At 50.3% G+C, this 16,521-nt stretch overlaps 5 protein-coding genes across 5 annotated transcripts; 3 read left to right on the forward strand and 2 right to left on the reverse strand.

Moving 5' to 3' along the window:
* Positions 1-639: 639 nt before the first annotated feature.
* UREG_06685 (uncharacterized protein) lies at positions 640-1,375 on the forward strand (the record flags this gene model as incomplete). Its single annotated transcript, XM_002583672.1, has 2 exons — positions 640-817; positions 1,314-1,375. 2 exons carry the CDS (start codon positions 640-642, stop codon positions 1,373-1,375), a joined length of 240 nt encoding a protein of 79 aa, XP_002583718.1.
* Positions 1,376-3,828: 2,453 nt separating this feature from the next.
* Positions 3,829-9,117, forward strand: UREG_06686 (uncharacterized protein; the record flags this gene model as incomplete). The annotated part of the gene is made up of 3 exons (XM_002583673.1): positions 3,829-4,579; positions 4,651-5,134; positions 5,193-9,117. 3 exons carry the CDS (start codon positions 3,829-3,831, stop codon positions 9,115-9,117), a joined length of 5,160 nt encoding a protein of 1,719 aa, XP_002583719.1.
* A 722-nt stretch (positions 9,118-9,839) lies between these two features.
* UREG_06687 (uncharacterized protein) lies at positions 9,840-11,460 on the forward strand (the record flags this gene model as incomplete). The annotated part of the gene is made up of 3 exons (XM_002583674.1): positions 9,840-10,289; positions 10,360-11,028; positions 11,059-11,460. The coding sequence occupies 3 exons, from the start codon at positions 9,840-9,842 to the stop codon at positions 11,458-11,460; spliced, it is 1,521 nt and encodes a 506-aa protein (XP_002583720.1).
* Positions 11,461-12,564: 1,104 nt separating this feature from the next.
* UREG_06688 (uncharacterized protein) lies at positions 12,565-14,532 on the reverse strand (the record flags this gene model as incomplete). The annotated part of the gene is made up of 3 exons (XM_002583675.1): positions 12,565-13,548; positions 13,899-13,981; positions 14,016-14,532. 3 exons carry the CDS (start codon positions 14,530-14,532, stop codon positions 12,565-12,567), a joined length of 1,584 nt encoding a protein of 527 aa, XP_002583721.1.
* A 711-nt stretch (positions 14,533-15,243) lies between these two features.
* UREG_06689 (uncharacterized protein) lies at positions 15,244-16,203 on the reverse strand (the record flags this gene model as incomplete). The annotated part of the gene is made up of 2 exons (XM_002583676.1): positions 15,244-15,605; positions 15,669-16,203. The coding sequence occupies 2 exons, from the start codon at positions 16,201-16,203 to the stop codon at positions 15,244-15,246; spliced, it is 897 nt and encodes a 298-aa protein (XP_002583722.1).
* Between the last annotated feature and the right edge of the window lie 318 nt (positions 16,204-16,521).

The raw sequence follows: 16,521 nt of genomic DNA on the forward strand, positions 1-16,521 counted from the left end.
TTATAAATGCAATGTCGTGTCCCGATCGCCACAAGACCAGATCGTTAATTTAGTAATTTTGCCAGAAATATCAGCGGTTAAGTTCATCCTGACTGAGCTGACTCTGGCTGGCGCTAGTCGAAACCTGAAAGCTCAGTAGAAAGTTGCACACTGCCACCCATAAGATAGACAGATAGAGTGCCTTATATCCCAATTCTGATGATTGTGACAGGGTCCACGGCTTAGTGTGGGAATGATGGAATGGTTGCGTGTGCGCTGGGCTCTTTTAATTACAATGCTTGGTGTTCAATCAAGCATGTTAACCCGCTCCTTCCTGTGACCGGTGATCCACTGGCGGTATTGGAATGCGTCTGGTAGCAAAGGCGGTGGGAGTTAACTGCCGAGAATTGTTGGCTGATGAATAGTAAAGGGTGTCCCAAATATCAAGAGCCAGTGGTCGAAAGAAAAATCAAAATTTGACGGGCAGAAGCCGGTTTGATAGTATAGGCCTCGAAAAGCACCATCCCTTCCCTGCAAACAGATCTCGTATCCAGGCAGTTTCCAAACAGAGCCTGAGAAGAACCTCGATCTCAACGCCAAAAGTGAAGTCCTCCATGGGAGCAGTTATAATAAGATTGGGGAATCATTAATTTGAATCCAATGCCTCCACCGAATAACAACACCGTCAAGTTCAGAGACACAAATCAAAAGCAGGCCCGGAGCAGCACCACCGCCTATCACGCTTTCCTTCATGTGTTGTCGAAGAATATGGAGGTCGCCGCCATAAATATTGGTCCCCTCGACTCCTTGGCACACTTTCAGGCGAAGGCAGGCTTGAGTAAGTGGTGATTAGCGGGCTCCTTGGACGCCCCTAAGCACCCCCAGTGCCCTACAAGTTAAGGACTGCTAAGCAGCGCCGAAGGCTTGGGAGAGGCCCCATACTGACGGACCAAAACATATGGCGGCGACCTCCGTACAAAAGCCGCTACCCTGACTCACATCACAATTACCCGCGTTCACTTCTTTGGGAACTCATAAGAGTCAGCCAGGTGTTTCTTTCTGTCAATAAGGACTTTGGTGACACCCCGTGGACTGTGAGCAATTGTCATTTTGGAAATCAATGCTTCCGCGTATCGGGCGTCGACCTGGCATACATGAACGGTTTGGGAAGGCTGTCCGGGCTTTTCTGGGACTGTGGACACCGCCATTACTTCAGGGCAAGTATCCCCAATTCGAACTTTTGTTGTAACTTCTCCGGAGTATCGATCACGCCATGCAAGCGAATGTACTTCTTCCGTGTACAGTTGATGTAGTCATAATACTCCTTCATCCAGGCCTCGTCGGGATCATTCCACATTGGTGGTTTCCGCAACTTGAGACCTTTGCAGAAGACTAGCTGCCTGACGGTCATGTCACCCATTGTATTTTTGTTTCAGGGTTCAAACGGCACAACAGAAGCTTTGGGGGTTTCGGTGTTTTGGGCCGCGCAGTGAGATCGTAGGTCGATGCAACTTGTATTTGATTGAAATGTTAAGAAAAAAATTCTGGTATGACTTGGAAGTCCTTTTACCTTGGGAGGTGTGAAATTAGAGAAGTCAGACGTTTTTGGGGAGGGGTGGTGAAAAGATAGGCTTGGGTTTTCATGACATCAAACATTCCACGTTGTTGACACAGCTGACTAATATCACCCGCACTGCAAACAATGGGTGTGAAATGCAATTGTATGAGGGGAGCAAGAATTACTACAAAGTTGAAAGAGCCTGGAGGTGAGGACAGGGCGAGGATGGGATGAGGCAGGGGTGAGGACAGAGCAGTGAGCCTCTCGCACTAATCCAGAAGTGGACATGCCAGATTCCCGCATAGCTGCTAAGTAGAACATCTTCTGTAGGGGTGTCGTACATTCCCGAGAGCCAAGGACTCCTAGGCCGGGAAGCGAACAACGGCGCGACGGAGTGACAGCGACACTTGAGAGTGAGACGGGGAAACCCCTCAATTGCACGGTGAGTAAGACTAGTGAACTGCCCACTCTGCTATGGTCGGAAAGGCGGGAGAACTTGGCTTAGCTATCTTTTGTGTCTGTCGTTGAAGTAGTAACAATCCAAAGGCGTCTTCGAGTAATCCTTGCCCTGGCTTTGATGGTGAACGAATTGCAGAGAAGAATGCTCGCATTCAAGTAGTTAAGTAGTTATGTCAATACTTGAGAAATGCCACGTCTAAAGCGCTGTCGTTGACCAGCCTTTGGTGGCAGCCCAGGCTGTAATTCAGCATGCCAACGAGGTCATACTCCAGATACACGCGATTGTCTGGGGGAATTAATTTTATTTATTGCAAGAACCTAGTCACAGGCCCATCGAAACACCGTGCTGGGGGGTGGGCAGGTACAAAGGTCGAGATTTCTCCCCTGCATCCTTGGTTGGCCCCAAGAACGGGCTCTTCCACAACACATTTGTACCGTTGCCTTGCGGCTGGCAGTAGATAGGTCAAATGTGGCCACCGAACCAGGCAGTCCCGTAACTAGATTAAGCTAGAGACCAAACACCCACGGAGCAGAGAGCTTTATGAAAGAGTTTGTTCGCGTGTAGTCAGAATTTCCTTTGGGTGACACCAGATGTCTGACCCACTGATGCGGACTAGCGCCATCAGGTTCCCAGAGGAATCAAGGGAAGTTCTCTTGTCATCCAGCCAAAGGGAAGTTGTTGGCTTCGTTCTCTCTCAGTCTCTTCTCTCTCTTCTCCCTCCTCTCTTCTCTCTTCTCCGTCTCTTCTTTCTCTTTTGCACACAGCTCCTCCACCGCTGCCCTTTATCCCTACGTAGCCCAAGTCAAGGAAGGGAGTCTAACGGCATCTTCCCTTCTTTTGGTCTCGCCCCATTTTCTCCCAACTCTCTTCTTATCTCTTCTCCCTCCGTTTCGTCACTCGTCTTGCTTCATCTCCCACAAATATAGTCTTCCTTCCCCCTGTTAGATTTTCCACTTCTCCCACTCTGTGCCTGCATACTGGTAAGTAGATATCTCGCCCAACCTCGTCACCCTCCTTCTCTCCAGAGCTTGCCTTGTTCTCTGTAACTCTCCCACCACGCGCCCCATTCTCTAGATCCTCTATCTTCTTCGTTTCCATCCTTGCCTTTGCTTGGGCGACTAAGCCAGAACCCATTCTGCCACTTTTCTCCTGCCAGCTCGATTGATCCGGAAAGAACACTTACATAACACATTTTCTTCTCTGATTCATAAAAGGGTTTTCTCTCGTCTTCCCTCAACCACCTATTTCTTTTCGATCTCTTCCAACCCGTCACTTTTGCATCCACCCGGCCATCGACACCCTCACTTTGCCCTTTTCCACTTTCGTCAGCATATCTCGGCCCTTTTTATTTCCCCACACCAGACCCTATTGCACAGTTGTTTGCTTTTTTTCTTTTTGATCTCCCTCAGCCTCTCTCATAGACGGTTCTCCTATTTCCGCCTTGCGTCAGAGCCATTCTTCCGTAGAGTCCGGAATTTGCTCGGCTCCACCAAACCCTGATTACTGCCTTATCTGAATTCCACCCGCAATCCTTCCATCTTTCCCTTTGAACTTTTCTTTTGCCTTGTCTCGTCTTCACTGTGCTCTGGGTTGGGGCGTTGTTTGCAAGAGCACTCCGCTGTCCACCACATCAAATCTCCCCTACTTTTTGTTACTAGCACGGCCGTTTTGTAACTGTTTCCGGTATTACAGACGGCTTACACCCACCACCCAAGCTCCCAAATCACCACCGCTTCTCCTGCAAAAGACAGTCGCGCTTCAGTGAATGCATTGCTGTGCAAAGCATCCAGTGTCAGGTTATCCCTGAAGCTGCCCTGTGTCTCTGCCACACATGGCAGCCGCCGAGGATGCCTCCCTCTCCACCGAGAGCGAAGCGCCCGCACAGTCCGCCACGCCATCACCAGCTGCGACGCCTTCAAGCGAAAACGGAAGAATGGACTCCGCAAGCGAAAAAGGCTCTCCTACGGTAAACGGTGCCCAATCTCAACCTATGACTACGACAAACTCTTTCTCTTCCGCTGCAGATGCACCCAAGACGAGTGCGATCACTCCAAGTTCGACATCTGCCTCAGCTCCATATGGGACTCGGTCGAGGAACCGAGTGGGTGTTCCGCGGCCCAACTACGCAGAGGACCGCGATCTCGACATAGACCTCGAACCCATCAGCAATGGTAAACCTGGGAGTTCCAAGAAGTCTTCCTCGACCAGCCACACTGCTTCCAGAGCTTCACCGGTTGCCAACACCGACCGATTCAGTGGAGTGAGCACCAGGAGGACTCAGAACAGCACAAACAATTATACCTCGACGACGAAAGAAGCCATCCCTGGCACGTCGACCTTCTCTGCCAACCCTAACGCAACCAATGGTTCCAAGAAGCGTAAACAGCCAGGCTCCAGCACCACCGTTCAGGGATCGTCGACTCCCACGAATACGACCCAAGCCAGCAGGAAGTTCGTTGTTGCTGCGTCCCGGTCTCCCGAACTCGAGTGTCCAACAAACATGATGACCTTCAATAACTCTCGGGCGTGCCTGAGAAATGGGAAATTAAAAGCCGACGATGGAACGATCTTGGCTCCAAATGGTGGGTCTTTTGTGTCTCCTTGCGTTCACTATTTACTTGCTCCTAACAGAGCCTAACCTTCTTGCTTATAGATCACGTATACCTTATTTGCGAACCCCCCGGTGAACCCTACTACCTTGCCCGTATAATGGAGTTTGTGCAGTCCAAGGATGACCCCTCGGGGTCCATTGAGATGGTTAGAGTCAACTGGTATTATCGGCCTCGTGATATTCAGCGGAGATCGGCAGATCCGCGCATGGTGTTCGCTTCAATGCACTCCGACACATGTCCGTTAACTTCACTTCGGGGTAAATGCCAAATTTTACACTCGTCTGAGATTAAGAACCTTGAGGATTATAGAAAAGGAAAAGACTGCTTCTGGTTTGAGAAAATGTACGACCGTTATATTCAACGGTATTATGATGTGATACCAACTAGCCAGGTCATCAACGTCCCGCAACATGTGAAAAAAGTGTTGGATGAACGCTGGAAGTTTATCCTCGTTGAAGTGGGACGCGGAAAGGAACTGACAGGCGCTGTGAAGACTTGCAAGCGATGCAGTCAATATGCTGCCAAGTACGACCAACCACATAACCCTTTCTTTAATGCTCCAGTGGACTAACTTTGATTGCAGTGTTGATTCCGTGGATTGCGCTGTTTGTCACCGTACTTATCACATGTACTGCGTGCGTCCTGTCTTACAGAAGAAACCTGCTCGAGGGTTTGCATGGGCCTGCGCGGCTTGTAGCCGTGCCCAAGACAAGAAAATGGAAGCGAGAAACACGCCAATCATTGGTGAAGCGCACCACGATCCTGAGCTGGAAGCCTTGGAGGAAGATGAAGAAGACCCAGCGATAGCCGCGGAACTCACACGACGGAGTAGTCCCTCCATGAACGAAGGCGTCACCCATTCCGCTACTCCAGAGCAAACGGCTCAAGCAAAACTTTGGCCTTTCAGATATCTTGGAATCCATTGCCGGGTTGAAGAAGCTTTAGAATACGATGATAGAATATACCCTCGGGCAAGTTCGCGGCTTGGTTCTCGCCATCAAGCCAATGTCCTTCCATGGCCAGGCCGTCCCATTAGATATGTCAAAGCACCGGAACCAAAGAAGAAATTTCTCAAGTCAAAAAAGGATGCAAAATTGTCAAAGGAAGCCATGGCCGCTGTCGAGGCGGACAAGGCCGAAAGAGCAAACCGGCCAAAGTGGGTCTTGGATGAGCCACCTGGTTATATTCCTCGCGGAGAGGATAAACCAGTACCTATTAACGGTAAACAAGTCAAAACCGCCGAATTGCAGTTCAAAATACCTGATGCATCGCAACTTCCAGCACGTGGAGAGGATGATACTCCCGGGTCGAATTTTAGTTTCGAAGACCGAGAAAAGTTCATGGACGAATACATGGCTGAGGCTAAAAAGATAGCGCCTATCAAAGGGATTGAAGAATATTCTACAAACTTCCTGGATAAGGCTTTGAAATATTTATACGAGGAAAATTTTAATAAAGCAGCGGCCCTCGCTAGGCTAAGCAAAGTCAACAAGTACACGGACCTAAAGGAGCCGCACCTCAAGCCTGAAGAGGTGAAACTTTTCGAAGATGGTGTGCATAAGTATGGTTCCGAGCTCCGTCTCGTTACTAAACACGTTGGTACTGTACCCCATAGCCAAATCGTTCGATTCTACTACTTGTGGAAAAAGACACCAAAAGGACGTCAGATATGGGGGAACTTTGAGGGTCGTCGAGGCAAAAAGGCGGTTAAAAAGTCGGATAATGCAATGACGAAATTGGTGGACGATATTGCCGACGACCACGACGATTCTGCATTTGACAAGGACAAGGCTTCGAGTAAAAAGCGAGGGTTCACGTGTAAATTCTGTTCGACCAGATCTTCACGACGATGGCGACGGGCCCCCTTCGTCGCGCCCGGTACCACTGCACCAGCTGAAACGTCGTCCAAAAAGGATAGGGGAATAACTTACAATGTCGCTTTGTGTCAACGCTGCGCTTTATTATGGAGAAAGTATGCTGTTCAATGGGAAAGTCCTGATGAGGTTGCAAAGAGAATCGCCCAGGGAGGAAATAAATCGTGGCGACGTAAATTCGAAGAAGAATTGTTAATTCAGCTACTTACGGTCACGGAGACGGATATTAAGATCAACAGTGCCACCGCGACAACCGCTTCCACCATCGGCATTTCTGTGGTGTCTGATGCACCAAGAGAGGCTACCATCGAGCCACCAAAGAAAAGGACTAAAATGGACAAGGATTCCACTCCAGGAAAAGAATATTCAGTGGAGCAGTTCCCCAGGAAGAAAGCTGTCGACAAGCCGGCAGAACCACCACCCTTAGCACCAGAACCTCCAAAGCCGAAAACACTTCCTTGTGCAATTTGCGACCAAATGGAACCTGGCGGAGATCAACATCTATCCTGTCGAGATTGTCGATTGACTGTCCACCGCGACTGCTATGGAGTGCCTGCTGATCGGAATGCTGCGAAGTGGTTTTGCGATACCTGCTCAAACGATCACAACCCAGCTATATCAACGAGATACGAATGCGTTCTGTGCCCAGTAAATTGGACGGAGCATGAGCTGATGGAACCACCAAAAATTTCGCATAAGAAGAAATCTGAACGAGAGCGGGAAAAGGAGAGATTAGAAAAAGAAATGGTTGCAGAGGCCATCAAGCTCTATCGCCAGCGACAAATGTCTGCTGGGAAGCCTATCGGCCCTCGGGAAGCGCTTAAACGAACCGCAGGGAACAACTGGGTGCATGTTACCTGTGCCGTTTGGAATCCAGAGATCAAGTTTGGGAACGCAAAGGAATTCGAACCTGCCGAAGGAATGGGCTTAATTCCACCAGAAAGATTTCTGGATACCTGCAAAATTTGCAAAACCCAGAATGGTGCCTGTGTGACTTGTCATCTGGCTTCCTGCAATGCTCGTTTCCACGTGGGCTGTGCTCATCAAGCTGGATACAAATTCGGGTTTGATATAACGCCAGTGAAAGTTAGCAGAAGGGATTCTATCAACACTATGAAACTTGGAGAAGAGTCCGGCGCGGCCACTCCGGCAATTTGGTGTCCGCATCATACGATATCCACGATTGTGCATGAGATGAGCGAGCCTAGTGGGGTTGACGATCTAAATGCTCTCCAATTGTATGCGCGAACATGTAAACAGGCAGACCTTACTTTGACGGGCACTGTACGAAAAGCCGCTCATTTCCAGCAAACCGTCGGAGCATCGATGAACGGTGGACAAGGGGCAGCAACTCGACGCGCTGCTGTTGTGAACGGTACAAGTTCAGGCCATGCAAGAAAAGAGAGTCTAAATGCCAGTGGTCAGACTACAAGTGGACCATCGACTGAAGCTTCGTCCAAATTGGATCGTGCGCACAATGCGAGTGAGCCAAATGGGAACGAAGCAGCCAACAGTGTCTTGGAAGGCAAGAGTTGTTATCGCTGCCAGACATCCGTCAGCCCAAGGTGGTGGCGACGGTCGATGAGCCAAGAAGAGTCTAATGGTTTCGTTGATCGCCAGACGCCAAACGGGGCATCCTATGATGGTGCAAGTGGTGAATGGGACCGAAATACCTCCGCGAAGAAGGCTATCGAACGACTGTTGTATGAGTGTCACAAATGTCATTTCAAGAAATCCGAGTCGCCTGTAGCACCGGAATCACGGCCCTCGCCTTTTGTTGGCAAACGCGATTCGAGCTTACCCGCCAGCCGGGGGCCCGATTACGCTTCTCCGCTGGCACCGTCTCCGCGCACTCAAACCGTACAGCCGAGCCCTAATCTGCATATTCCTCCTATTGTTCCTCTGCACTCCCATGGGCCAGAGTGGCGACCAGATTTTGAACAACGGCCTAGCGAATACGGAACTCCCCTTCTTCGGAACGGGATCCCACCGGGACCTCCAGGACCTCCAGGACCCCCTAGTCATCCAGCGGCGAACGGAATGCCACTCCCACCCCCAAATTTCCATTCCGGCCCTCCACCACCACCACCGCAAACCTCCCACATGAATGGGTATGCAACTCCACTCCCGCCCCCTCCTCCGCCGCATTATTCAAGCTCTGTACCGCCCCCCCCACCTCCACATGCGTACACGGCACACCAGAATCCCTACCCACCCATTCCCAGCCCCTCTACAAGTGGCCCAACTCAAATAGCATCGAACGGCCATCCATATCCATCTACCTCGCCACCAACGGTGCACTACTCCCCCCAGAATTCAATCAGCTTGCCGCATAGCGCTCCCCCTGTCCGAGTGTACCCTGTTGAAAGAGCCATTGCGCCAAATCTACCCTCACCATCGATGTCCCGACGCAGTGTGGATCCACAACTACGTCCAGGAACGCCGGTTGCGCCGGAGCAGCAACCACAGAAGCACCAGCAACAGCAGCAGCAGCATAATACTATGGCCTCTGAACCATCCCCAGCTAATGGGCCTAGACCTCCAAGCTCCGGACGCAACAGCGGCGGAAGCCAGGCGGTGACCACAGTTTCGGGAGCCAGTGCGAGTCCTTCGTTGAAAAATTTGCTTCTTTAATAGATCAAGCGGTTAGGGAAGGATAAAGAGGAGTTTGTTTTTTTTTGTTTAATTATATATGTTTGTCTATTCTATCATCAGTTTGTCGGTTCGTGTCTTGTTATAAGGTCTGATCGGAATCTGGGCGAACAGTAGGATATGTGCATGGCTTTTCCTTTTGACTGCGACCATGGTTTCCGAACCTACTTGAGCCCAATGAGGATCGGGTTCTGGTTTGGCATTCGGTGCTGGGTTATTATCGTTGATTTGAGTTGTCTTCCAGATTCTATCCAAGAGTCTCTTTTAAATCGAAAAAAAGATATCCTTGAATTGCATGTTCCCTTTCAATGCTGGGGGTAAGGTTCTTTTATTAACTAATTAGTTAGCTGTGTAATCACTTTCGATTTTACAAGTATGTAGCTATACGGAGGAGTTTGATATGGAGTAGCCCACGGCTCTCACGGTTTCCGACAAAAGGAGTACTGGAGAACATAAATTGAGTCGTCCATAGATACTACTCGGTGTGCCTGATGTGAATCATGCTGTCCGCTTTCTCTAGTCGCGGGGTTCCTCCATAGCAGAGTCGACTTCGCTGGAAATATAGTGCTATTACATAACTAATCTTACTGTCGCCATGGTAACTGATGTCGCATCAATAGGAGCTTAGTATCGTGTATTCCACTCATTTGGGGGCCAACCTGTTGCTCTTTCGAACCACCACCACAGGACATCAAAGTGACAGTATGCCGCCATCACTTCTCCTTGATCGCGGCCAAGTAATCACGTACGAATCAGCTGCAAAAAAAGAGGCAAATATCATCAACCAGCTGGCGTACGTCCCAGCTGTCAATAGCCTCTATGAGAGACTCTGGAATGAGAGACATGACATTGCGGAGCTGACCCAACTCCATCTAGGCCTTGACAAGAAGGTCATCTGCAACGTCCTCCCTCAAGAGACATGGATTCGGGGCAGCTTCAATATCTGTGTTCTGGTTGAAGTGAAAGAAGGCCTCATTTGCAGGCGGGTGGTTTTTCGATGTCCGATGCCGCACAAGCTCGCAGAGGCAAGATACCCCGGTGCCGTTGACGAGAAACTTGGCTGTGAAGTGGGTGCATATGTGTGGATTCAAAAGAACTGCTCGGACATCCGCATCCCTCATCTGTATGGGTTTGGCTTCTCAGATAATCGCCATGTGAGTGCATGGTGTTACTCTTCCATCCTTCTATTCTCCATCGCACCACTGATATCGATTTTACTCTCAGTTCACTCATCAAAAGTATCAGCCTTTCCATGCTCATCTTATTCACTTATTTCGATCTTATATGCACCGTCTCCTTCGGCACCCCGATACACTGTCACAATATGTCATTAGCAAAACCAACTTGAAGCTTACAACAGCATACATAGTTCTCGAGTTTATTGGGCCTGAAACGGGGAGGACGCTGTCAGAAACATGGGAGGAACACCGGGGGAGCCAAGAACACAGAAAGAAGATTTTCCAAGGCATGGCTCGTGTGCTCGTGTCTCTCGCCCGCCTTCCCCAGCCTAGAATTGGCTCGTTCAAATTCCGGAATGATGGAACTATCTCACTGACCAACCGGCCCCTTCTTTGTGATATGGTGATATTAGAGAACGACGGCGCGCCGCAGATAATGCGCAAGGATGAGACATATACGTGCACCGAGGCATTTACATCAGACCTTCTTACTTTCCATGATGGTCATTTTCGGATCGACCCGAATGCGGTATACAATGATGCCGACTGCCGCGGTAATATGGGCATTAAAATACTACTACGAGCTATTTCACATCATTTTATCAGGAAAGAGAATCGCAACGGTCCGTTCCTGCTGCAGTTTACGGATTTCCATGCAAGTAACGTCCTGGTTGACAAGGAATGGAATCTTACCTGTCTTCTTGATTTGGAATGGGTATGTGCTCTACCTGCTGAAATGCTACAGGCACCATATTGGCTTACCGGATGTGCATTGGATGAGATAGATGGTGACCACATTGAGGAATATGATCAAGTGCGCCGAGAATTCATTAGCATTGTTGAAGAGGAAGAGCGGAAAACAGCAACTAAACATGACATCTCAATTGCGAGAATAATGCAGCAGAAGTGGGAAACAAAGGGTGTTTGGTTTTGGTACTGTCTCAGATCGATGACTGACTCGTTCTGGTTGGTCAAGGGCCATACATCACCAAAGTTTTCGACTCGTTGGTCTTCAAGCGTTGAACAGATCTTTTCATTATTCTGGAGTGAGAACTCGGAGCAGGTTGTTGAGCAGAAAGTGGCCGATCACAAAAAATATGATGAAGAGCTCAAACTTGTCTTCAAGCAAGCGGCGGTAAACGGGTGAGTTAGGTGTTGGATTTTGCTCAAGCTCAACTGCAAATTGGCAGTTGATATCTTGCAATATATCTTTGTCTTCGCCTCTCTGTTCGTCCGTCTTTCGGATTAGACGAAAGCATTATACCAGACCGCTGTGCTAGCAGCAGGCAATTTGCGTCCTCAACATAACCTCATGATCTGCCGAGGAGGCCGAACTGTGGGTATTGTGGTTTGTGTTTGGGCCCAATATCACGGACGGCCAAGAGCAACGACGGGTCAGCAACGGATAGCTCGAGGAAGATCAAGCAACATTGATCTTGACCACAGACAATTGCTATCCGAAAAGAGATGGGGGCTCCTCGGTTGCTAGCCTCCTGACGCATTGCCCATAGGTGTGCTTAAAGGTTTTCCGCCTAAGGAAACCCTACCCCGTACAATCCTGGCACAACCTAGTCAGTGCGGTAGAGGAGCCCCCTTTGAAATTGAAAGATGACTGGACTTGCTCAGGTTTAACTACAAATGAGTGCTACACAGCCTTGCTTTCAGTTTAAAAGTGTAGAGCGGCCATCTCAGGCAACAGCTCTGATCTCCTGGGATCATGCAACTAACTAAATGATTGACCTACGCATTGGCGAATAAAGTCCTTTGTCAGAATCATCCGGAACTGTCCCCATGAAGGCGCTGAAAAGAGTGGGCTTTCCTCCAAACATTGAGATATTGAATCAATAGAACGGGATACATGCATGGATACCTAGGTTTCACTAATGGAAAAGGAATCCGATACCGACGACTACAGGGAATGTTTATGACATTTGATTCATAATTATGTTCCATTTTACTATTAGCATTACATTCCATATAGACTCCTCTGCTAGTGCAGAAATGGGGGGCGACACTTTGGCTTTCATTCCCATGAGAGGCTCAAATACTGGTGTTGCAGGGGCTAATGTTATCGAATGAACAAAACATAAGGGGGTAATTTATACAATCTGAATGCAAATATGCAACTTTTCCGACCAGTACACACTTCACACTATGCTGAGCAAAAAGTGTCGTGTCTGACCAGGGGGATTATTCCACATCCGATCTTCCATTTTAAGCCTCTTTATCACCAGTGACAGCATCACTTTTCTCACAAGCTTCCCCTCCTGGGAAACACCACCCCCTCCGTAGCTTTCGTGTCCGTAAACCAAGTCACCTTTTCCCCTCCCATCTCATTCACCAGCCCACAGGGCAACTTCTTCCCCTCATCCGTATCAAAAATCTGCCTCATAACATCCCTCTTCCCCTCCCCCGTTGCCACAAACGCAATTCTCAACCCATGCGTCACCACCGGCAGGGTCAACGTGATCCGCTTCGGCGGCGGTTTGGGCGAATCCGCAATCGGGGCCACCCACGCAGCCGTCTCGCTGAGCAACTCGTGCCCGGGGAATAAACTACACGTGTGCCCGTCGGGACCGCAGCCAAGGAGGATGAGGTCGAAGACGGGGAGTCTAACGCTATCCTTGGCGGCGAAGGAGCGCATGAGGTCTTCTTGGTAGAGGTCGGCGGTTTCCTGGGGGTCCTCGTCGTCGAGGTGGCTGGTGTCAATGGGGTGGACTTTGGGCGTGCCGAGGCTGGGGGAGAATTTGTCGATGAATTCGGTTTTGAGGAGGTTGTAGTTGCTGTCGGGGTGGTCGAGGGGCACGACGCGCTCGTCGGCGAAGAAGATGTCCCAGGCGGAGAGGTGGAAGGTGTTCTCATCGCCAGCGTCTTGGTCAGTGGTGCTGGTGACGGCTTTGGCTAGGATGGCGGGCAGAGAGCCGCCGGAGACGGCGACACGGAAGACATTGTGTCGTTTTATGGCGGCGTTTTGGGACTGGAGGAGGTATTTCCGGAGGCGGAGGGCGAGGTCCTCGGTGGTGTCGAAGGAGTAGAGATGGGGGCCTGCTCCTGGCATTGTAGATTGCGTGGCGACTTGAATCGAGCTGAAGGCGTAGTCAAAGAATTGAGGCGGTTCCTTGCATCTGGAGAACGAAGATGCGTCAAGTTCGACGAGAACCGAGATGTTGATGGAGGGCGTTTGTTTGGGGAAGGGCGGGCTGCGGGGCTGGTCTAAAATGCAGACCACATGGGGCTAATTTGGCCAATAGAGAGAGCCCCGCCCCACCAGCCCAGTGCAAACGCGAATGTTGGCGAGTCGGCACTATAGAAGCCGTTGATGTCATGAAGAAGGGGCTTTCAGGCACGAAATCATCTACTGGACTTGATGACTATTGATTCTTCTGCTGTTATTGAGCCTCTACCTGTTGGAGGGACACAAGGAGATGTTGCGTTATGCCATGCAAATTCTAGAGTAGTTATGGGGTTTCATATCCATATCAACAGGTCCTTCTCCTGAGCCAACGAAATTCAGCATAAATCCAACATCTCCGTCAATGCAGCCTTTTCTGCTTGGGTCACAGTCAAGTCGTATTCCGATTTGACCTTGATCCACATTCGGGAATAGGTGCAGTGGTATGATCCTGGTGTGTACGCATCAGCAAACGGCATTCCCCGACTCCCGCAGACTGGCATAGATATCAGAGAAAAGGAGCAACTTACGCAAAGGAGGTCGCCAGTCCTCCGGTCCCTTATCTCCCTTTTCTTGGTTGACATTATCCGTCACCGCAATCAACTGGGGATTCACCAAATCATTTGCGAACCCCCTTCTCTTCGCAGTCGTCCAGTCTCTCGCGCCACTCTTCCACGCATTGCTCAAGGGAACGACGTGGTCGATGTCCACATCGCTTGCTTGCGTCCAACGGGCACCGTCAAACGGGCTGTACCAGTTCCCCCGAACCGGATAGCAGTTGTCGTCGATGGTGAGGTCTGTGCCATCGCGGTTAAGCACCGTCTCGCGTGTGTTGCAGGCGCCCTCGATGGTTATCCAGTGGGGGAACAGGCTGCGCGAATAGCCATCTTGAGGGCCCTGAGGAGCTACGGTCAAGCCTGCGAGTGCTGTACGGGCGGCGGAGGCCGAAGGGATGTTAGGCGGGGTGGGAGCGGCCGCAGGGGCAGGAGCCGCGCTGTACAGAGGAATGGCGGAGAGGACGAGAGGGAGAATCGAGGTGAGAAACATGATGGAGTTGTCCGTTGCACAGGCAGAGCCGGGTTTGGTATTCAAGACCTCAATCCCAAGGCAACGGGATTACTCTGAAGCGAATACCTCTGAATGCACAGAGTATAGATTAGAAAGGACTGCATGAAACACGAAAATGCGAGGAATGGCAATTTATATCGCATTCCTCAACGGATATATCTGCCGCTCTCGTCCCCGCCGTCTCGTTGCAACGGCGACACCGAGAGGAGAGACGGATTGCAAACCCATCTCGAGAATGGAGGAGGGGTTGTCGATCATCGTCCACAGAGCCACCGGACCGACAACATAGCCTAAGGATTGGACTACATTCGTCGGGAAAGTATTCACAGACCAGCGGCAATGTTTCCATTCTGGTGACACGAGCACTGATCCAGCCAGTGCTATTGGGCACTTAAATGGCCCAATGTCCGGCCCGTGAGATGCAGAAGATGCCTTGCACGGGAAATGCCCCTGTCAACAGGCTTGCTACGGGTTCAAGGCGAATTCGGCCGATCCGCCATCAAACACGCTCGCTTTACTTCTCCTGGTTGGCTGGGAGTGGAATTGGCGGTTGAACCGAGCAACACTTGGCAAGCTTAGTGATCCTTCGGCATGTGAGCATTGGTTTGATTGTAGGGATGATCGGTTCATGATGGAGATGGATTCTGATACTAGGCACAGGCAGTTGACGAAAGATCAGTTCAACATGGGCTAGAATCCATTCATTCGGTTCTGCGCCTTGAACACCTCTCCCTGATTGATAAAATCGAGAAGAACAACATTGGGCTTGCGTTTGTATATCGAATTGCACAAGTCCACATGCGCCCCTATGCTTCCCTCCCCAGTGGCGGCGTTGGTTCTCGGTGCGTTGATACGATCAGGGACAATCACACCTAGGATATCAACATTTAGCGTATGATTTACCAAGTAGAGTCTTCCATCTGCCTTTGCGTTTGGAGGACGGTCAATCTTGCACTGTGGGAACTTGGGATCGGTGGTGGAAAAGGGCGTCTCAAAGTAGTAAGCAAATTCGTCCAAGATATACGGATACTTGGACATGTCGGCTTTGTAGTCTGCTCACAGAAAGAATTTTGGTCAGCTGCTATAACACAAACAACAAGGACTGGAATGCCTACCTAAGAATACAATCAATCTCTTTCCAGACTTGATGATTTCACCTAATGTAGGCCAGGAACCCATCGGGATCACGTCAGGGGCCGCTGGCGGGACGTATACGTATTTTTTGATTCCACTTTTCGTAAAGGCCTCGTCGAATCTGCTGATGTCGACGAAATCGCCATTGGTGAGAAGGAGCGTTACCACCTCTTCCGGATGCCCATCCAGCCACGTCTTGATAGTCCCAAGGAACTTTTCCACAGGGCCTGCGTCTTCCAGGAAGCAAGAGGTGTGGCACATGTTCAGTGTCTTCTTTTCCTTGTGCACACGCGTCTGGCCTTGCAGGTAGCGGATTCCCAGGTCAAGCTGCTTCGTAACCGAAATCTCCTGGTTGTGCTGCGGTAGAATGCCGACAAAAGGGGAGTTGTGGGCACCCACAAATCGCATATCCGCGTAACGGCGATCGCAGAACTCTGGACGTCCATTGCACCTAGACTGAGCAAGGAGTCCCGCTGGCAGCAGCCATGCTAGAAGGATAAACGAGAGAAACAGCATGGTGCGACAAGGGTATCAATGCCGGCGACGCTGCACATGTCAATGGGATGCGGCCAGAAGACGCGGACAGAACAAGTCCAGCTCGTATTGACGGGCATCCCGGCGGAAGAGGGAAGCAGCGAGCGAGATCTTATAGATGGCGTTCCGTGAAGGAAAGGAGGAGAGGAGAGCACACATGGCCGCCAGCTGACCGCAAGCATCGCGGCTGACGCTGTCATGAGTCGATGACAGCAGAGGGAATCAGGACGGACAAATGATCTGCTTTCCTGGAGCCAGGGATGCTGATGGCTCACCCTCTGTTGTCTCTAAACGCACCGT

Source organism: Uncinocarpus reesii, genomic scaffold, assembly GCF_000003515.1.
Source record: "Uncinocarpus reesii 1704 scaffold_4 genomic scaffold, whole genome shotgun sequence".
Taxonomy (NCBI): domain Eukaryota; kingdom Fungi; phylum Ascomycota; class Eurotiomycetes; order Onygenales; family Onygenaceae; genus Uncinocarpus; species Uncinocarpus reesii.